The 22,558-nt window shown below is 42.0% G+C and overlaps 1 protein-coding gene across 4 annotated transcripts in view; it reads right to left on the bottom strand.

Moving 5' to 3' along the window:
* MTMR1 (myotubularin related protein 1) overlaps nt 1-22,558 on the bottom strand; it is a 53,706-nt gene that overhangs the window by 13,370 nt on the left and 17,778 nt on the right. For all 4 annotated transcript variants that reach the window (XM_081179015.1, XM_081179016.1, XM_081179014.1 and 1 more), the window contains 10 exons: nt 19,071-19,165; nt 18,740-18,847; nt 18,332-18,430; nt 17,466-17,549; nt 16,420-16,569; nt 14,691-14,879; nt 13,601-13,786; nt 4,341-4,547; nt 3,936-4,028; nt 561-674 (listed from right to left, as the gene is read on the bottom strand). In XM_081179015.1, the coding sequence (XP_081035141.1) occupies nt 561-674; nt 3,936-4,028; nt 4,341-4,547; nt 13,601-13,786; nt 14,691-14,879; nt 16,420-16,569; nt 17,466-17,549; nt 18,332-18,430; nt 18,740-18,847; nt 19,071-19,165 (1,325 nt within the window). The remainder of the gene's footprint in view (nt 1-560; nt 675-3,935; nt 4,029-4,340; nt 4,548-13,600; nt 13,787-14,690; nt 14,880-16,419; nt 16,570-17,465; nt 17,550-18,331; nt 18,431-18,739; nt 18,848-19,070; nt 19,166-22,558) is intronic.

Raw genomic sequence — 22,558 nt, forward strand, 5'->3', positions numbered from 1 at the left:
TTCCCTCGGCTCTCTCTCGAGGTATAAATTAGCACGATTTGGCTCATTAGCTGGGTGTTGTACCCAGGATCCTTCAAAAACCACTATTCATATTTCTCATGCAACTGAGGTATGCTCAGAAAGATCCTGACTAGAGAAAAATCATATGTGCTGAACATATGGAACCACCTTATTTTGAGAACATTAGTCCATTGAGCCCAGTACTGACTACACTGACTGGAAGCAACTCGCCAAGGCCTGCCAAGCCCAGAAGGCTTTTTTCGCCTTTCTATTTGATGTCCTTTTAGATGGAGAAGGAGGCTGGGACTCTCAACTTGCTCTATCACTGTCTCATGGGCTCCCCTCAGGTTTTATAGAGGCTCACATAACCTAATGGATTTGAAGAGATGGGAGAAGTTGCCTGTATTCGTGGCATCTGGTGCCTATTTGGTATGTCAAGAGGAATATGAAAATTCATTTCTAGGTGACATTTAAAAACTTTCAGCTCTACAGAACAGGAAAAACAGCCTCAAATTTTCTTTTGGCTCCTGTAAAACCATTACATGGGTGATTTACTTTACCTCTTTCATTCGCTGATGCTCAGAGTTGTATAAAAAGGTGCCAAAAAGACAGCTATAAAGATGATCCAAAATGGTGATCAGAAACAGCTCATTGAATTCAAATGCTGCTGGAAACTAAAACAACAACAAAAAAATTATACTTTTTGTTAAGGGAAAACAGTACAGTAAGCTTGTGCACATTCAGCCTTATGTGTGTGGCAAAAAAATTGTTTAAAAATTTAAGAGGGTGTGGGAAAGGGGTGGGGTTCTGGGGGAAATGGCTTTAGCAATCCCATCCGTTGTTGAACCCAATGTGTTTTGACTATACGTAATTTTGGATTTAGGTGTGATCCCTGGAATGTAAGCCAGATTTCAGGCCTATTGTATTTTATTTGACCACACACACACACACAGAGAGAGAGAGAGAGAGAGAGAGAGAGAGAGAGAGAAATCTCTAATGTAAAATGCAATATGAAGGTTTACAAAATGTCAAAGAGACATTTAAATTGTAAGACTAGAGAGTTGTACTAGCATTTGGCAACTCTGGACAAATGCACTGTATTGGGAGGGTGTTGTTTAGGAAGGTTCCCATAGGCTCTTAGTTTCTTTTCTGTGAATTCAAGAGACTCAGTTCTTTCCCTTATGAAAGGAAGCAAAGGAAGACTAATGTTGCAGGACTCACAGAGAATTGAAGCCACATCCAAATAACTACATTTTATTGCAGCGCTTTTATGTAACAAAATACTTTTCACATATGACAGTATCAACTGAAGTTCATACACTATCTCAATTGCAGCTCATCAAGATTAGGAAGGTATTGTGTAATTGTGTGTGTGCTGAGCTCTTGCAAATGAAAAAGGATTCTTCTATCACTGGGAAATTAGAATTTTCTTTTTCAGGGACTCCACCATTCAAAATGTAGTTTTTGGAAAGAGTTGTCAGCTCAATGCTTCATCCAAAGTAGACCTCAGTGGCTGTGCTGTCACTTGAAACATTTTTACATCTGTTGGGGTGTGGATTCAATTCTGAGTTTAACAAGGCAGCTATTACAACATTTGCCTACGGTATGAAGCAGTGATAAGTGGCATATGATGTAGGTTTAAGTATTTTTGCTGCATCCACAATAGAAAAACATGTGGCAATCTCTTTTAAGCGCTGCTGGATGGAGGCTGTGCCCACCACGCGTAAGCTGAACCCATCTATCCTTACACCCCTTTTGTGCCCTCCTTCCCACCTCACCTCAAGCTTTTGACAATCTCATCCAATAAAAAGGCAGGAATATAGCTAGGTAAGCATTGCCATAACTTCTGATCTAGGCAATCATTTTGAATAAACCTATAAAGCAGTGGTCATCAACATGGCAGCTGTGGGCACAGATGTGCTCCTGGAGAGCTAAACAACCTCTCACCCCTGCCTCTGCTAAAATGAGGCTTGAAATAGTTCTTCTATTGTAGCCAAGAGAACAAGTTGCACTCTATGTGTGTGTGCTGTGCTCACGGCAGTTTCTATAAGGATATTCAAGCATTAAAACCCCAATAAGATATCAACTTATTTTAAAGCCAGAAGGCTGCTGGGTGTGGATCGGTGCCAAGGATAACCTTTTATGTAAGCATGTAGCTCACTTCCATTTGGCAGCAGCTAGTGTAATAGGTGGTTATATAAAGACAAAGGTGCCATAAACCCTGTGAACTGGTACTGAGTCTGTTTGAACTGCTGCAAGTACAGGGTAATAAACTATATGAGGGGAAGAGCTCTTTTCTCTTACCATCTTTCAGGATCAAGACATTGATAAATGGTTTGGATGAGATTAAGAAATTGTGTTCTCTGAAAAAATATGAGGTGTCTGCCCTATGAACAATGTCCCAGTTTTCCCTTTTGGTTCTATTGCATTCTACTTTCCTCTCCTCTCAGGGCTATAACTGTTCAATGTTTATTTTAAATCTCTTGCTGGATTCAGATTTTGTACACATGTGGAACTGGCAAAGTCATTTCACAGTCCTTTACTAGAGGGCAACTAAACAGTTTATAGCAAGTAATAGGGAGCAACAAGGGAGATCACAAAAAACCCCAACAACAAGGCTTTCTGAGTTAAGGGTCTGCCACTAAAGGGTTTTTGCTGCTTCCAGGTGTTCAAAGCATTTTGGAAATTTTTCTCCTGCAAAAAATAGTTGCATGACTTTCCAAAAAGGAAGCAACATCCTTTAACTGAGCATGCTGAAAAAAACAAGGTAACATCAAACACCTCCTTCATGCAAAGTTCAAATCACAGAAAAATAAGTGAGTGACTTTTTGCAGAGTAGCAAAGTATAACAAGGTCCCAATTTTCAAGCTGCAATGCAAAATATAAAGGAAGGGCAGCTTGAGATGAATTTTGTTGTTTGTAAAGGAGTTTGAAAGAAGTATTATTTAAATCCACAACAGAATTACATAATAGAAGTTCAGAATTAATTTAGATCTAGCAAGAGGGCACCAGCAACTGCCTTTGGAAGAATAAGCTCTCTGTGGCAATCATGCTGAAGCAGTGTTGAGATGTGGTTCACAGTTCCTCAAATCAATTTATTGGGAATATGAACTTAAGTGTAAAATGAGCGTTATACAGATTTGTGGTATTGTGCATTGTTAAAAGAAATGCAAGTATCATCCATTTTATAAAATCTGCTCTAAACCTCAATGATAAATAGAATGCATCACTATTAATTTGGTCCTAAATAGGCAAAACACAAGAGTTTGTATACATTAGTTAATGTCTTTGGTATGTAAACTGGCTAACATATCACAGAGAGGCCACAAACAGCAGTTTCCCAAACTGTATTCATATTAAAAGCAAGGTTATCCATTCCATGTGAACTCAAGTTAATCAAAAAGCTTTGAATTTTCACTCTCAAATTTCTGTTTCTCTCCAGAAAATATTTTTGTTTTATCATGTCATGCCAGAGAAAACTTTATTAAACGTTCAGGTATCAAACACCAATAAATAAGTTGTATCCTTCCATGAACAGTTGGGCCTTTGATCTGATGTAGGCTTCTACTGAGGCTTCTACTGATGAAGAGGGAAGTGACACGAACATCTATGCTGTTGTCCAGGGTCCTACAACCCTCTGGACCAGACTATTGGGGCAGGGGGGAACTGATGAAAACTGCCATTTTGGTTAATGGAGGCTAGGAGCAGCCTTTCCATGGGGAGAACTTTGCTCATAGGATGACTGGCCCCTTTGTGGTAATTTCTTAATGTTGATCTTGCAAAACCTGCCAATTTAGATGTTTTCACCTCTGCATACATTTATTTCACTCTGCTGTGTGCACTGAACTAGTTCCAAAATTTCACTGCCCCGAAAGAAAGCATTACTTCCTATGTGGATTAGAAACAGAGAAGATATTTTAGAAAAATATCCTTACCTGCTTTGTCATTTGCCAAACGCAATCTATGAACTGAAGGAAAATGGGTGATCTGTCAGCATCAGCATGATCATCATCTCCATGACCTACACGCTAGTGAGGAAGAAAGAGTGTCAGGAGCAACGCTTCCTTTTTTCTTTTTCTTTTTTTGTCAAATGTATTTAAAATAGCTTTTTTTAAAAACTGCCCCAGAACAATTAAGAAGAGTTATCAGAAAAACTAGGTTTCTTCCAGCAATTAGCTACACTAAATAAGCTACACTGAAATAACAACCAAAACCGATTCAAGTTATCAGTCATGCTTAGTATCCTGGTGGGTAAAGAGCAGATCTTACCTAGACAGGTGGCACAAGTTTTACAGAATTTTATAGATAGGAGGAGAAATTCAAAAACCTTTTGAAATTACCATTGCAAACCGATGTCCAAAACTCATCCACTCCTTTTCTATGAGGACTTCAAAGCCTTTGATAGTTCTGTAATGGCTGTCTAGCATTAGCATGGCTAAAGAGGTCAGCTGAGCTGTACGGTCCCAGCCGTCACTGCAGTGCACCACCACTGATGTTTTACCAGATTCGATTTTGTCAGCAATTCTCACGGCTCCTGAAAGAAGCATCTTTAAAAAGACGGTTCCAAGTTGAAATATCGCACCAAAGCAAACTCGGCTATAATACATTTTGTGATAAGAGCAAAACAGCATCTCTGCATAATTGGACTGAAGACCTTTCTAGTCTAGCATTCTGTTTCCAGAAGTGCCCAGCTGCATGCCTGAGGGACCTTACAAGGGATGGCTTTTTCTTGTTTCTCCCCAGAGCCTAGCATTTAGAGGCATCCTGTTGCCGAACATGCAAGTATTGATTTAGTCACCGTAGCCAGGCTTGTGCAGGGGGGCAGCCAAGTACATTTGCTTTGGGCCTAGGAGGGCTAAGCCAGCCAGGGGCACCCCCACCAGCGGCCTGCCAGACTTATACTGACATGCCAAGAGCAAGCCTCCCTCCCTGGGTCTAAGACAAGCTCTGCACAGGCCTGATCATTACTAACAGCTGTTGATAGACCTCCACAAATGACATATAGGCTGCATTCATATGCAATGCTAAATCATGGTTTACTATTATGTGGACAAACCTCCACAATCCCAAACAAAGCATCAAGCTCATGCAGACTCCCCACCCTACCTCCTTCTGTGCATCTAGTAGGAGGGCTTCTGGAAAGCTTAGTCCAGCATATAAAAGAATCTTAGTGTTACATTTCTTGTAAACCACTTAGAGGTTTTACTGCAATCAAGGGGTATAAAGTGGTACCTCGGGTTAAGAAGTTAATTCATTCTGGAGGTCTGTTCTTAACCTGAAACTGTTCTTAACCTGAGGCACCACTTTAGCTAATGGGGCCTCCCGCTGCCACCACGCCGCCACTGTGCAATTTCTGTTCTCATCCTGAAGCAAAGTTCTTAACCCGAGGTACTATTTCAGGGTTAATGGAGTCTGTAACCTGAAGTGTCTGTAACCTGAAGTGTCTATAACCCGAGGTACCACTGTATAATATATCATACTCTAGCCTATTTTAATAACAGAGTTTCACAATCCATTGCTTGAAGTCGGCTTATTATTATAAAGTCAGTGTGTGGAATTATGTCCTTGTACTGCTAAGCCAAGGTTTAGCATTACATGCACACACACACAATGCTGAACAGATCAATGCACTAAACTGTTGCAGTGGTGTAACTCATTACCATCAACATTTCTCAGGTAGATGGGGTGAATGATTCTTGGCAGAACATATCTAAAAACTATGCCAAGCATGAATACTAAATCCCAATTACAACTGCCTGGAAAGCACATCAAGATTAGATCATTTGCTTAACCTGTGGGAAAGTTTGTTTGCTTGCTTCCTAAAATTTGTACAGTGGTGCCTCAGGTTAAGAACTTAATTCATTCTGGAGGTCCGTTCTTAACCTGAAACTGTCCTTAACCTGAGGTACCACTGTACACTGAACCTGAGGCCTCCTGCTGCCGCTGCGCCACAGCCATGTGATTTCTGTTCTCATCCTGAAGCAAAGTTCTTAATCCGAGGTACTATTTCTGGGTTGACTTCTGGGAGATGATGGCACCTGGTCAAGTCTCCACTGAGTCTCTGCTGTGTGAGTAGGAGCTCTAATTATCAAATTACTCTGATAAAAAGGCTCAACCTATGAAAGTAACTGCCAACTTTTATCAGTAAAAGACTGCGGGAGCTGTCAGGTGGATTTTCAAATCTCCCCTCCCTTTTGAAGCTACTTAAATCAACTTTGAAGTCCCCCCTTGCAAAGCCCTTAAAACTGTGGGCTGGATAAAGTAGCCCTATTTATTTCTGATTCTGAGCATGGTACTTACAAGACAACGTTGCAAAGAACTGGGGATTTCACCCACACAACCTGTAACAACTCCCCCAATGAGGAAACAGGCCAAGATTTCAACCTACTTTCAACCCAAGGCTGATGAAGCAAATAATCCAGGAAACCTTCCTTCTCATGAGTGGTCTGTTGACCATACCTGGATTGGAAAGGAGGAAAAAACTAACGACAAACGTGAGGGAGTGGACCTGGCAACCGAAATAAAACAAGCTGAGCTAGCCAAAGAGGGACCTGAAGCAAGTCTAGAACAGGAGCTACTCCTGGAAAACCTAGAAGCCAGGTTAAACGAGCCTCCCCTCCCCTCCCTATCAGGAGAGAAATTAAGGCACCCTCCCTCGACTGAGACAGACAAATGGCCAAACAGCCCAAGGTTACAGCACCCGGACAACTTTATCTTCTACCTGTCAGGGATGTATGAAGAGTTACTCAAAATCCATTCTACACAGATAAGCAAAGAACTTGAGCCAATTAAAAATTTCCTTTTGGAAAGCTTGAACCTGCTTACCACCCTAACTGAATTAATTAAGAGCCGTGAGGTCGCTTTCCCCAACATGAAATCTAGTAATAGGACTAATGGAGATGAAACCAAGCCAGGACTCGATTACAAAAAAAACAAACAGAAACAATTCAGTGCAGGAGGGAGGGTCCCTTGCTCCCAGGAAACTGGCCTTAAAGAGAAAATGCCCAATGCAAAAAAAGAAAAAGACCAAAAACATCAAATTGGGAGGCCGAAAGGAACAGCGACCTGCCGTACTAAAAAAATGAATTTCCAAAAGCTCTTTAAGCTGCTAGAGAATACAACAACAAAGAACTCAGCTTCTACAACCCAAAAGAAAATCACAAACTCATGTGCACCGATAAAGCACTGAGGAAAAGCCCCATGCCCTAGCAGAACACACACCGCCCTCTCAGCTCCCAAGCAATCAACCCTTCTCATGGCATCACAAGGAAATCCCGTCTATCCTAACATAACAAAAATGGTTCAGGACAAAACAACACAGATTCGCTGGAAGCTAACGTTAAATAATCACAAACTTGCCTTCACAACTCTACCCACAAATAGAGGTCACCCATTGTATGCTCAAAGAAAAGTAAATATTCCTGAAAAAATCAGCATAGTCACCAGGGTCCTTGTGACAGCAAAAAAATATCACCAATGTAAAATTCCTCCCACATCATACGGCCCAAAATAGGGCTGTAGTGACTTTTAAGGACGGGTTAAACGGACCCTTTCACATAAAGACAATTCCCTGAGGGCTGGTTTGCTTGTGCACCGTTTTTTCAAAAATATTGAAGACACTTTACCGCTTCTAGGAGCATATAGGCCAGCCAGACCAAAAACCAAAACCAGAACTGCAGAATTTGAAAGGCTGGCAATCTCAAACAGTCGGGCAGGCGGCACAAAACCTCACCCTCATCAAACAAGTTAGAAAAGGATTTCCCCTCAATGATGAGCAACTCCTAACAACCTACCTCGAACAGATCCAACTTTCCCAGGATGCACTAATTGAAAGACTGTTGACCCTAAGGAAGTTCCTATCACTTCTAGCTCCGCCTCCTCCCATGGAATTTAATTACATCAATTGCAAATCAAAGCCTTTAACCAATGAGGAATGGACAACTTGACGATATCTGTCTCCAAAATAAACGGGCTCTTCTACACCCCCTCCAATAGCCCAATCCAAAACGCAACAAGTCGAACTAGTGGTGCCAGCGTCGGGAATCGGCTCAATCTTCGTGGACTGCCTGGGCATCCTAGAAGCTATTCATGCAGAGGAATGAAATAAAGTCTTGGCGGGTGGCTGCCTGGACGGATAAATTAATACCCCTAAATTAGTCTTTCCCCCAAAAGGCTCCCCCATTTCTCCGCATCTTGGCTCAATCAACTCAAAGGATCTGAGGAATTATAGGCCAATTAGCTTATTAAGTGTGATTAGTAAACTCTACTCAAAGCACCTCCTTAATAAGTTTACAGAATGGCTAGCGAATGAAGATATCCTGGCAATAGAACAAGTGGGATTTAGACCCGGAAGGTCCACAACAGATCACTGTCTAATGTTACAACATCTCATTGACATATACAAATCAGGAGGGCAGGCCTCACTATACGCCACCTTCATTGATCTAAAAGCAGCCTTCGATACAGTCTCCAGAACCAGACTCTGGGATAGACTCCAGGGTACCACTATACAGTGGTACCTCAGGTTAAGGACTTAATTCGTTCTGGAGGTCTGTTCTTAACCTGAAACTGTTCTTAACCTGAAGCACCACTTTAGCTGAAGCGTATGTAACCCGAGGTACCACTGTAGATAGAAGGCTTCTGTTCTTAATTCAGGCACTGCACACAAACACGGCTCTTAGAGTCAGGTGTATCCACCTAGGACACCTAACATCAAAACCTTCAAAGGAGTCAGGCAAGGGTGCTATTTAATTTTTATTTAAATAATTTAGTATCTGCACTCAATGACTTAGAACTCCACCCTCCAAAGCTCACAAATCGGCATATTTCGGTCCTGTTATATGCCGATGATGTGGTAATTCTATCTAGAACTCCCACTGGACTCAAAAGAGCACTAAGAAAGCTCGCAGCATACTGTGAAACTGAATGTCTCAAAATTAACTATCAAAAGACCAAGATACTCGCTTTTGGGGGAAAACAAAGCTTAGAAGCTGGGAACTTCAAGGCCATAAATTAGAACAAGTCACAAATTATAAGTATCTAGGAATGGTGGTACAGGCTTCAGGAACCAACAGACTTCACATAAACTCCATCGGGAGCTCAGCGGGAAAAACCGCAAACTGTATTCTTAAATTTTTTATACAAGGCCAAAACGTTGGCACAGCTCCTTTATGGATCCTTTCTGGGCCCGCCTTCCTCTGCTTTTTCCCGCTTGAGAGAGTTCAATCCAAACTCCTTAGAGCTTTCCTACAAGTCCCCAGATGTGTTTCAAACGCATGGGTTAGACTAGAAACGGGGATGATGAGAGTGGAGGCTTATATCTGCCTAACATCAATCTACAACTGACATTGACATTGAATCTGCTCCCCCAATGAATAGCCCCACTGATCCTCTGTGATCAGTTCCAGTCAGGCTGGCAGACAGCAGTCCTGAACACCCTTCAGAAACTGGGTTTTGCCCCTCAAGCCCTTCTAAGTCCGGGGTTTGGGCCAGGCAAAAGCTATGGTCAGGCAAAGAATCATAGACACCGAGAGACAACAAGACTGCTCAAGGTGCCCCGACTAGAAAATTGGAGAAATTGAGAGATATATAGCCACACCGGCAGCATATCTCTTCTTTCTCGTATCCAAAAATGCAAGAAGGGCTTTTACACTCGCCAGAAGCTCGGCTCTGTCTTCACCAGTCCTGGAAGGATCCTTTTAAAAAGTCCCATATGCTCAGAGACTTTGTGCCTGTTCATTGGGGGATATAGGAAGCCCAGAGCACCTGTTCTTTAGATGTCCCTTTTATGAAGAGGCAAGTAGTGAGACCATTGATCCCCTGCTGGTGAGGCTTGCTGACCTCCCGGAAAAGCAAAAATTCGACCTTTTCCTGTTAGGCAAAGATCATAAGATGACCTGGATGGTCGCCAGATTCTGTGTACAGATCTGTAGGCGCAGACCATCCCCTGACTCAAACTAGTTCGTTAAGAAAACCCCCAAACTTGGTTCCATGGGTGACTCTGGGTCATCTCTCTGCGGTAGCTTATCTTAAAGTTTTAAGTGTCTATACGCTTAACCGCATTTATAAATTTTAAATTTATTGTTGTACATTGTTTTAAATATTTGTTTTCCTTCTGGGATTGTAACCCCAAGTGTGTTTTATAAGCTGGCCTCCGACCGTAATAAATTATCTATCTGGGTTAACGGAGTCTTGTAACCTGAAGCATCTGTAACCTGAAGAGTCTGTAACCTGAGGTACCACTGTACACCACTTGATTGTAAAAAAGAAAAAAAAAAGCCTAAAAGCAGATTACAGAAGATAAAACAGTAAAATCAAGAAAAAATTACAACCCTGCTTTAAAACATAAAAAGTTAAAATACTAAAACATTAAAATTACCTCAGCTTTCTGAGCACCTGGGTAGGCTTGTCTGAATAGGAATGTTTTTAGCAGGTGTCAAAAAGAGTACAGTGACTGCACCTGCTTGATATCAATAGGCAGGGACTTCCAAAGTGTAGGCATTGCCACACTAGACAATTGAATCCTTACAAATGTGGAACAGTTATTATATGCCACCTGAAATAGTACCAATTTTGCTAACTGAAGTGGTTGAGTGGGCACTTGTAAGGTAAGGTGATCTTGTAGGTAAACTTTGCAGTACAGTCAAACCTCAGTTCCCAAAAGCCTCTGTTACCGTACATTTCAGCTCCCCAATGCCGAAAACCCGGAAGTAAATGTTCTGGTTTTCAAATGATTTTCAGAACCCGAACATCCGAAGTGGCTTCCGCTTGAGTGCAAGAAGCTCTTGCAACTAATCAGAAGCCGTGCCACGGTTGTCAAATGTTTCGGAAGTCTAACAGTCTTCCAGAACTGATTACAGTGGTGCCTCGCAAGACGAAATTAATTCGTTCCGCAAGTTTTTTCTTCTTGCGAGTTTTTCGTCTTGCGAAGCACGGTTTCCCATAGGAATGCATTGAAAATCAATTAATGCGTTCCTAGGGAAACCGCTTGCCAGGCTGGCGGTGCGGAGAAGGGCTTTTCTCCGCACCGCAAGCCTTCAGGACAGGTACGGGAACAGAGGGGAAGGCGCGCAGCGCTTTCCCTCTGTTCCCGGGGCTTGCGTGGGAGGAGGGTTTTTCCTCCCCACCGCCAACATTCAGAACAGCATTCTGAATGTTGGCAGTGGGAAGGAAAACCCTCCTCCCACCCCAAGTCTTCAGGAAAGCCATCCGAAGCTGGGCGGCGGGAGTAGGTGTCCCCGCCCCCCCCCGCCCGGCATTGGAGCTTCGTTCCGATGCCGGGCGGCGGGAGGAGGCGTTCCCCCCCCCGCCCGGCATTGGAGCTTCGTTCCGATGCCGGGCGGCGGGAGAAGGCGTCCCCCCCCCCGCCTGGCATCGGAGCTTCGTTCCGATGCCGGGTGGCGGGAGGAGGCGTCCCCCCCCGCCCGGCATCGGAGATTCATTCCGATGCTGGGCGGCGGGAGGAGGCGTTCCCCCCCCCCGCCCGGCATCGGAGATTCGTTCCAATGCCGGGCGGCGGGAGGAGGCGTTCCCCCCCCGCCCGGCATCGGAGATTCGTTCCGATGCCGGGTGGCGGGAGGAGGCGTCCCCCCCCCCGCCCGGCATCGGAGATTTGTTCCGAAGCCGGGTGGCGGGAGGAGGTCCGAGGACAGTGGGGAAGACGCGCTGCGCTTCCCCGCTGTCCCGGAGATTTCCCTATGGGGTGTCGTCTTGCGAAGCAAGCCCATAGGGAAATTCGTTTTGCGAAGCGCCTCCAAAACGGAAAACCCTTTCGTCTAGCGGGTTTTCCGTCTTGCGAGGCGTTCGTCTTGCGGGGTACCACTGTATGTTCGACAACCAAGGTTTGACTGTGTAAGAGTTGAAAGCACCATTATACAATGTAAGCTGATCCCCACAAAAAAGTCTTTTAAAATCAGCAAAGCTAATATTTAGACAGGGCAAACTTCACATTCTGCCCATTAGATCTGGAAATTTAATTAACAATTTCAGTTCTCTATAAAGCAATAACATGGAGTTGCCATCTTTCTCTTTACAAAACTACCATTTGCTGAATTTTCTGATGTCAATAAATTCTGTTAGCAGCTTGTTATTAAGACTATCAAGAGACTAATAAATATTCTGTTCTATCCTGCTATGCCATGAAATGCTTGGGGTTAAGAAACACCATCTACAAAACCTTTTCAAAATCAATAAACTGGATAAAAAACAAAAACACTAGATAACAAACTAAAAGGAAGCCCATTTCCAATGAAGTCAGTGTTTATCTCTGTTGGCATCTGTGCTTTGATCCATAGACAATATACAAACTAAACCATGACACTGCATGTCTTAGCTGGAAAGCCATGAAGGTATGCAGTGTTTGCAAATAAGGCACTTCTGGTAGTTAGCCAAGCAGAATTGTAGTTCCCATGGCAGTTTGCCAGAGAGAGGCTGGCAGAGGATTTGTCTAGATTGTGTGTGTGCCCATATTCTGTGTTGTGAAGAAACAGAGCTATGTTCAAGAGTGAAAATGATCCCTGGTAATTCCTACCTAAATATGAGGACTGGTGAAGCAGAGTGAGACTGAGGTGTCAATCGGTGCATTCACATCTCTTATCTGCTATGAAGTCACTAGATGACTTTTGGCAAGCTATCATCACTCAGTTTTGGTCCTGCAAGTGCAATATGGAGAAAATAATACTGAGCTATTTTATAAGATTGTTGTAGGAACTACACTAACATTTATGAAACACTCAACTGTCTAAAAGAGCTGTGCAAACTCTAAATGTGGTGAGGCTTCCAACTGCAATTAAGTCAGCCGTTCATGGCTAAACTTAATTCTCCCCTCTTAGGCAAAGATCACAAGACAATCTGACTGGTAGCCAGATTCTGCACCCAGATTTGTAGGCACAGATCATCCTCTAGAATACAATAATTTACTAGGGAAAAGCTGAAGTCACCCTTTGGGGCACCTCAGGATCAATTTTTATGGTAGCCCAAATCTCAGTTGAATGGGTGTATGTATATATCTCAATTTTAACTCATGAGCCATTGCTGCAATCTGCTCCAATTGTATATTTTATCTTTATGAACGCTGTCATTATTGTGTTATGCGAGCTGGTCTTTGACCATAATAAATTATCTATCTACATGGCTTTGTAATTTTGTCCAGGGCAGGGAGGGGGCGTGCAGGTGTTATTTGTTATCCTATTGCCAAGGCCAAGAATCCCAAAACTTGAGCTGAATTAGGTGTAGGGTAAGTAGTCGTCAGTTCCTCTGTCCTACAGTAGAAAGGCTTAGCCCATACCTAGTTAAACTGTAAACAATTTTATTCAAACATGTTTGTAAAGCTGCCCTGAAGAGTTAAATGGGTTACAAATGTTTTAAACAGCGTTAAGTGGATAAAAAAATAAATAAGGATTGCTTCTACTGGAGTCTATAATACACACTAACAGCATATAGCAGTAGTTTTATATAATCTGAAAAACCCAGATTCTGAAGAATCAAGGCATTTTCCCTTTTCAGATTATATAGAGAAGTGACAAAAGAATAACACATGGAGAAAGATTTTAACATTTTAAAGCAAAAAACCCACAATTTATATTTTCAACAAGTCAATTACCCGTATGTATTCCAGCCAGTGTGTACTCTCCACATTGGACAGCCATCGAGATTCATCAATTGTAGGGTAAACGATTTCCTTCAGTTTACGCAGTGATTCTCTCATTACATGGATGTTTGGAATTTCCAAGAAAACCAACTCCACGTTTGGGTAGGCACTTTCACTTTCATAGCCGCCACCTTTTGTCTGAAAATACAGTTTAAGTAATTTAAATGTATCTTTAAGATTTAAGATTTCTTGAATGCCCACCAGGGAGAAAAAGCTAGCTGGCAAGCATGAAGGAAAGGGCTCTCTCAACAGTGGCCTCACACTTACGGAATTCTATTTCAAGGGAGATGTGCATGGCCCCTTCTTTATGGGCCTTTATTTACTTCTTTAAATATTCATGTACCACTATATAATAAAAAAGAAAAATACCAAAGAAGTTGCAGCAATAATACATAAAATAAAAACCACATAAAAGATTAAAAACAGGTATCAAATACTCATTATGGAAACAAGTATTCTTAAATTTCCTGCATTGGCCTGGCAAAATAGAAAGGTTTGGTGGGATTTAAGAGAGATATCTGTTTCAAATTGGTTTTTCTTAAGATATTATGGTTATGCTGGCATAAACCAGGGCTGAAATAGCATTAAAATGTTTTAGTTAGCTCTAATGGTGTTGTTGTTGTTGTTGTTGTTGTTGTTGTTGTTGTTGTTGTTGTTGTTGTTGTTGTTGTTGTTGTTGTTGTTACTGCTATTATTGCTCATTCTTATGAATTATGATTGTTGTATTAATATTGGTATTCAAATTTTAAATATATTTTTCATGATTGTATCTTTGATTGTGTATGTTGTATTTTATCTTTTATGGAAGATGCCCTGTGGGAGTTTAGTGCTAAAAGAGTGGCCTTAAAATATTTTAGATAAAAAAGGTAATTTCAACATTTTAAAATTTAAGTATTTCAGAGCGATATTGAACTAAGTCATACTCAGAGTAGACCCACTTAAGTCCATTAATTTCAGTTGCCCTACTCCAAAGTGTGACTTGGTTGGATGTCACTCTGAATTTTAAATAAATGTATATGTTTTCCCCTTATGCTAGTTATACCTTATTCGTATCTGCAACACTGTTCTGTCTAGCATCAAAGATGAAGAGCTTGTGGGACTGAGCATTGGCATCCATAATCGTCTGCAAATATTTCTCATCTTCTTTGCATCGCTTGTCATTTGGGCCCACTAGAGGTTGGCTGCAACGTGTGATGGTGGCCTGGCTTTCAGGGTGGATCCAGGATAACACCTAGGTTAAGGGGAGAATATATATACACCAATATATATGCAGTAGAAACAACTGCATAAGTCATATTAGCAATGGATGTAACGTCATAAGAAGACAGAGAATAAAGGTACTCGTTAAAAAATCAAAAGACACATGTATTTTTTTTACATGGCCATCAAAACTAATAATACAGTTCTGCATGAAGTTTCCTGACAATAGCAAACCACCTTTGGAACTGTTAGTACTTTCAAAAGTGTTTTTGCAATACAGTACAGCAACTGGGGACTTGCCTGCTGTTTGATTCCCCCTTCCCCAAGACACACACAATTCTCTCAAGGGAACTTAATGGCTAGGCATGGGCGCAGTGGTGTCGCAAGGTGGGGGGGGGGGTTCACCCCAGGTGCCATGTCTGGAGGGGTGACAAGAAGCTACCCTGTGGGGTGCTCGCCCCATGGTGCAGTGGCGTGAGAGGCCATCACGCAGCCGCAGGTGGAAGATCCTCTGTTCGCGGCTGAACCGTCCATACGGTGCTGGGGCCGCAGCAAATCACTATGTACAACACATGTGTGGTGTCACACACATGCGCTGTACATAGCGGTTTTGCTGCCAGAGCCGCCCAAGTGCCATACGAACAGCAGTAGGATCCCTCCGTCACTGCTACAGCCGCAAGTGGAGGATCCCTCCACCACCACTGCAGCCGCAAGCACAGGATCCTGCCACCGTCCATACAGTGCTCAGGTGGAACCAGCAGCAAACCACTATGTACAACACATGCGTGGTGTCGCATGCATGCGCTGTATGTAGCGATGCCGCACATGCGCCCTACATAGCGATGCAATGTGTGTGCAGCTGGCAGTTTGCCCCACCCTGGGTGTTGGTTAGCCTTCAATCATCCCTGCACGGGCATAAGGGTAGCCTGGTCCCAAGTTATTTAAGGGTTTGTAAACAATCAACACTACCATGCACCTTATCCAGGAGCAGAGGCAGCCAATGGACCTACTTCAACTAAAGCATAGTATGTTGAATGAATATACCTCACAGAAGTATTCTGCACTAACTTCTAGACTAATTTTGAGGACAACCCCACAGAGTGAATTGCAATAATCAAGTCTTGAAGTTACCAGTGAATGGGACCATGGAGTGGATCATTAACCCCCTACAAACTAATTTCCCATACCATTACTGCTTATTGTCTAAACACAGAAGGACAATCTTCAGAAAATGGCTTTTCACAATAGGAATAATTTTGATTTCTGTTAGTCCCAATTCTGACATCAAATATTCTTCGCACAAACTGCTGAAGTGCAGTCCAACTGATTTTTGAACCTATGAAGTAGATTTTATGCGATCTTCCCACCACATTTTGCACAGACAGAATATAAGTGCCTTTTTACACTTGGGTTCCCAGCTTAGGACTGTTTCTTGTTTTCCTTTTTAGTTCACATAGTCTTCCTTCCAATAGAGAATTGAGCAACTAGTTTTGGAGCTCTCAGATTAGGTGTCAAGGTGCATCATAACCCATACACCAGCAATTGTTTTTTAACTCAGGACTTTTACTTACTGGAACTCTGCCTTTTGCCCGAAATGCTGCTACTCTGGAGAGATCATCATCTTTTACACTAGCTGGCACAACAAGAACAGCAGGGTATGTATCACAGAATTCATATGTGCTGTTGATTTTGGATATTTTCCAACTCTCATTGGGTAAGCCCTGCATAGAAGCAAAACAATGTTTTAAGGAGTCAAGGTTTACCCATCTGATTTCAGGGTCCCCAAAAATTAAACCTAAAACGTTTAATTTAAACCTAAAACATTTAATTAAACCTAAAACATTACAATTATATTGTAACTCATTTTTATTTTTATTTTACAAGGCTTCTGAAGGTTATAGAAAACCAGTATTAGTCCTGAATGCATGAGTAGATCTTAGTTCAAACTCTGAAAGGGGCAGAGCTCTGCTTGCATCTCCACAAACTACTTGCTTGCTACAGATGGACATATAACAGCTAAAGGGAAATTTAAGCACAATCCTGGCATATTGGTTTGTTATGTAAAAGGAGGTGCCAGAATTTGCTTATTTTCCTCTTTCCTTTTTTGATCATGTAGCTGTACCTTCACCTTTACCTACTGTATATAGCAACTCACACTAAATGCATTAACAGGCAGGCAATATATAAATACAGTAAATAAGATCAAGGCGACATGCACTCCCCCCCACTAACTGCTCTCGTGGCCAGGGCCTATATGCATATAAAGGTGCACACAAATATTGATTCACAATTAGCAGGAGGAGTAAGCATGAGTCTACATTTCTTGTGGCACACAACACAGAGGACATGCAGTGTGAGGTCATGCAGGAAGTGGCTGCATTACTGGATGTGGGGCATTAACGTGTAGTTCCACTCTCTAGTCCAACTATTATGTCCAGGAAAACAATGGGGAAAATGGCATGGTTCTTGACTTTTCAGTGTCCATCTAGTATCAGCAATGTGCCGACAAATTTTTAAGTACTTGACTTAGTCTTTTAGATCTACCACAAATGGATATTCAGGCAAAATAGAAAACAATGCAAATTATTTTTTAAAAGTGAAAATTGTCATTACCTACCTGCCTCTTGTATTCTGCCATTGGATCATAAACTTTCCAGCCATTAACAGGAAATTTCTCTTTATAGGTGAATGCAAAGAGTGGCTAAATGCAGTGAAACAAAAGCATACATTACTACTGTTTAATTACACTATTTCTCTCTTCATTTCTTAAGAGTTCAGAAGAGCATTTTACATTGAGATTAAAACTCAGTAAAAACATTCTTCATAAATATCAACAATCTTAATTTCATCAACTCTGCCAAGTGCATGTGGCTAGCAACAATAGAGAACAATGAAACATTCACTTCCACACAATGGAGTATGCCTCCAGGGGTGAAACCAAACCACTGGAGAATCACAGTGCCTGCAGTGGCTATGATCTCTCCAAGGTGCAAGCCTGGGCAGTGTGTATGGAGGTCCTGGGCTGCCCAGATGACAAGGCCCCCCTCTCAACCTCACTGATGTACTCCAGAGAAAAGCAGAGGAATACGTTTGGCACCAGTTTGGCTGTAGGTGTTGCTGGAAGGAGGCGTACAAGATGCCATCCAACCATCTTAGGGACTCCACTCTGGATTTGTGTGGGGGTTACTCCTTTTAATTTTTTTCTCTCAAAGATGCCCCACAAGGTGGTGGGTATGGATTTAGACCCACCAAAATTAATGAACATGACAAAGTTAGGTCTATTAATTTCAGCGGGTCTGCTCTGAGTAAAACTTATTTGAATACTGCTGTAAGTTCTTTTAACTACACTACTAAGAAGAGTGAGAATCATATTGATTTTTTAAATTCTTAAGCACCACAAGACTATATTTAGATTCCTCCCACTATATAGTTTGAAAAATGAACCAATGTTGAGGGTATAGAACTCCTAATTGTAATACTTACAAGCCCATGAGAAAGAGGAAATGCTCGGTTAATAAGGTTTTGAAAAATCTCCAGTCTATGTTCTTCCTGTTTATAGGCAAGCCGCAAGTTTCTCATATCCTGTGAAAAGATATCTTAAGCTTTGGTATGTTAAGTGAAAAATTACAGCAGTTACAAATATTATTCAAAAGATTTTTTTGCACTGAATAGTGGTATTAAGGAACCTCCTCTTTTAATCCAGGTTTATCTGAAAATTAATAAAAACCTGTTCTAAACTTTAGGTCTTAGGACCAGTTACACCAGTGCATTCACAACAGCCATAAGAAATAAGCAAGTAACAGTGTCTTATATATCTAAGATATATCACTGGGATTCCACAATGAAATTAAAGCACAATTTAAGTACACTTCTGCAAAATTAAACTGATACCTTGCAAACAATTTCTATTCCACAAGAGTTGTCTCCATGGCTCTGCACTCCAATCTTTTCAACTCTGGCCATCACTCCAAGAGGCACATCAAGAACAAAATGTGGATCCTGAAATTTGAAGAAAAAGTAAACACCACGTTTCTTTATTGCAGGTGTGAGGAAATATGTAATATTCTGTTTGAGATAAAAATATACAATTATATTAGGCCACATAAAGCTGAAACAGTACTTTATGCTTAGTTTATACATGTGTCAGTTTCTGAAAAGGAAAGCACAGGAGTAAGGCTGTAGCAGAAAGATGCATGACGTGCAATAAGAAAAAAGGGCTCACCCTCTCAACATTCTTGAAATACATTTTGAAATCTGTCACTGATAGTGTACCACTGATGGCTCCAATAAATGGGCAGATATACATGACGTCTTTAGCTGGGAAAAATAAGACACTTTATTAGTACTAAAAATCGAACTATAGGATTATTTTTATTATGTATGAACACAGGCAAAATACCTGATGCAAACAACTTCTACTAATAAATGCCTTTTTGAGGCTGGAATTTACACATGGAATGAACTGAGTTTATACAGCCAATTATTTCAGTTTTTTAAAATAATGCCTATTTCATAGCACTTCAAAAGTAGGCATTTTCATAACTGAAAAAATAAAAATAAACAAAAGCCTAGCAAGTTATGGGTCACCTGTAAAATACTTGATGATTACAAAAAATAAGAATACCATCTAGGACATTTAAAATGTTTTTAAGGACACAATTTTTTATTTTAAGTTGATAGTTTTGTACAGTCATCTACATTTTTAGTAATAAACGCCACTGCACAATCCTACTTTGAGGGTGCCTTACAATGCAATCCTGAATAGGTATACTCAGAAGGCTTCTGATTGCAATGGAACTTACTCCCACTTAAGAATATACTGAATTGCAGTCCCACTGTCTACTTCCCTACTAATATCTTCAGAATCCAGAACTTTGGAAGCTAAAATCAGAACTACAGTGGTACCTCAGGTGACAGACACTTCAGGTTACATGTTTTCGGGTTGCGCACCGAGCTGAACCCGGAAGTACCGGAACAGGTTACTTCCGGGTTTCGGCACTCGCACATGCACAGAAACGCTAAATCGCACTTTGCGCCATGTGCAGAAGCGCCAAATTGTAACTCGCATGTATGCAGACGCGGTGATGCAGGTTGCGAACGCTGCGGGTTGCAAACATGCCTCCCGCACGGATCACGTTTGCAATCGGGGGTTCCACTGTATAAGGCATATTTATGGCGGTAGCAGAGAAGAACTGGGTACACTGTGGACAAAAAATGTCATAAATTTCAAAATGACCAACACATAAGCTTGGCAAATCAAACATGACATTTAACAGAACCTTTATAACTACATCTCATTCACTGAAAGCCAAACTTTTGGCAACTGAGGGAACCATTCTATTCCTCTCAACAATGACAACGACATTTAGAAGCAGATCTGAAAGTTCTGTGAATTAGTCACATGGAAGAACTTATCTTGCAGGCAAATGAGCAGACATCAAATCTGGCTTTCCACTTCACAGCCCAGATACAGATTCAAGACAGCACCTTATGAATAAAATATGACCTAACAATTTCATTTTGCACTAAGGCAATACCGAGAGTTATGCTAAAAAGGTTCTGTGATACATGGTGGCAAAACATACGATTACGCACTCTCCACTCCCCCTAGCAGTGAGAAGTCCAGGGTCAAGGCCCAGGTTTAGTTTTCTTTGGGTGAGCCCAGCCACCACAATTTTATTATGTTTTCATAATATTTACTTTATTTTCGGACCCCTTTCTCTTCAGCCAGGCCAGAACGGCAGAAGGTTGGAGGACACAGAGGCACAGATTACATCATCCCTCCTCCACCAGCCCACTTCGTAGAAGGCATTCCCCCCCCCCCCATCTTGCTGCAAGGTTAGCAACCTGCGCTTCATGTTGGAAATGATGGAGAAAGAATCTTCTGTTGCCAGCGTGGAAATTCAGGCTAAGAAAAAACATTGCAACTAATAACTTTTGTGGGCTTACCTACACGGCAGGTAAGATATTCTTGGAAGCAAGCAAACAGAAAAATGGGCATGCATTGATTCCACACCAGAGTCCCTAAATTGCATCCAAGGCTGCTTCCATGTACTCTCTGCCTTATCAGTCTCAAAAGCCAAGACCTGTCAAATGTTCCCCCTCTAAATATTTCACTTTTAAGTACTGAAATCCTTGGCCAGTGTGGTGTAGTGGTTAAGAGCGGTAGTCACGTAATCTGGGTAACCAGGTTCGCGTCTCCGCTCCTCCACATGCAGCTGCTGGGTGACCTTGGGCCAGTCACACTTCTTTGAAGTCTCTCAGCCCCACTCACCTCACAGAGTGTTTGTTGTGGGGGAGGAAGGGAAAGGAGAATGTTAGCCGCTTTGAGACTCCTGAAGGGGAGTGAAAGGCGAGATATCAAATCCAAACTCTTCTTGGCAGCCTGGAAGATAGGTATCTAAAGGACTGCTTTCTCTAAACAAAACCTGCACATCAATTAAGTTCTACCTTAGAGATCCTTCTGTGAGAGCCTCTGCCTTCAAATGCTAGGCAGAGGGCTACCAAAATGAGTGTTTTTTCCACAAGTAGTTCCCAAAGTATTGAACTCCATTCCCACCTATGTTTTCCTGCAATCTTCTCTGTTGCTTTACTGTTCCTTGCTTTTTATTATATTTTATTCTAATTTTTCTATTGCTTTGGGACTAGTTTGGAGGGTAAAATACTTTAAATCAAATACCGTATTTTTCGCCCTATAAGACGCACTTTTTCCCCTCTAAAAATGAAGGGGAAATGTGTGTGCGTCTTATGGGGCGAATGCAGGCTTTCGCTGAAGCCTGGAGAGCGAGGGGGGTCGGTACGCACCGACCCCTCTCGCTCTCCAGGCTTCAGGAAGCTATCTCCCAGGGCTAGCGGAGAGCTTGCCTGCACCCAGAAGCTTGGGGCGCGCTGAGCTCCGCACGCCCCAAGCTTCAGGATTAGCGCAGCTGTCCGCTAGCCCTGGGAGAGGCGCCCGGCTCTCCCACGGCTATCGGAGACCTTGCCGGCACCCAGAAGCTTGGGGCGTGCTGAGCTCCGCACGCCCCAAGCTTCAGGATTAGCGCAGCGCACCTGGGGGGGAAATAAAAAAAAATTTCCTTTATTTCCCCCCCAAAAAACTAGGTGCGTCTTATGGACCGGTGCGTCTTATGGGGCGAAAAATACGGTAAATAATGTACAGAGTGATGTGAGCATTCAGAGCACATCACATACTCACACATATACCCCTACTGCACATGGGGGAGAAGATACAGTGGTCTGAGTATGATCATGAACATAATGTCAAGTTATGGTTTGTATTAAAAGTGAAGGAGCAAATTGCAATGAAATTAATGAAGGGAGGTAGGCAGCATGGAAGCCTGAGGCATCCTGCTTCGATAGTTTAAAAAGTTTATAGGATCATGAAAACTATGTGTGAACCAATCCAATCCTTAGGAACACTCCAAACTTTTATTCCAAAGAAGGGGAGTGTTGAGGGGGAGAATATGTTGTATGCCATCCAATCTAGACCACTAGCATTCTACTCCAAAGGGCTGTGATATTATCACAATGGAAAAAATAAAACTTGAAGAAAAAGTACTTGAAGCTGCATAGAATAACTGAGTACCCAAGTACTTGACACATCAGTCTCACAGCTACTAATTTATGAGCTAATTTATAGTTTATTAAAATTATTCTCAGATATGCTTGCCTTTTGTGCATAGTATCTCCTATGGCCTAACTTAGGTATAA

Source organism: Podarcis bocagei, assembly GCF_964188305.1.
Source record: "Podarcis bocagei genome assembly, chromosome: Z".
In the NCBI taxonomy this organism is placed as follows: domain Eukaryota; kingdom Metazoa; phylum Chordata; class Lepidosauria; order Squamata; family Lacertidae; genus Podarcis; species Podarcis bocagei.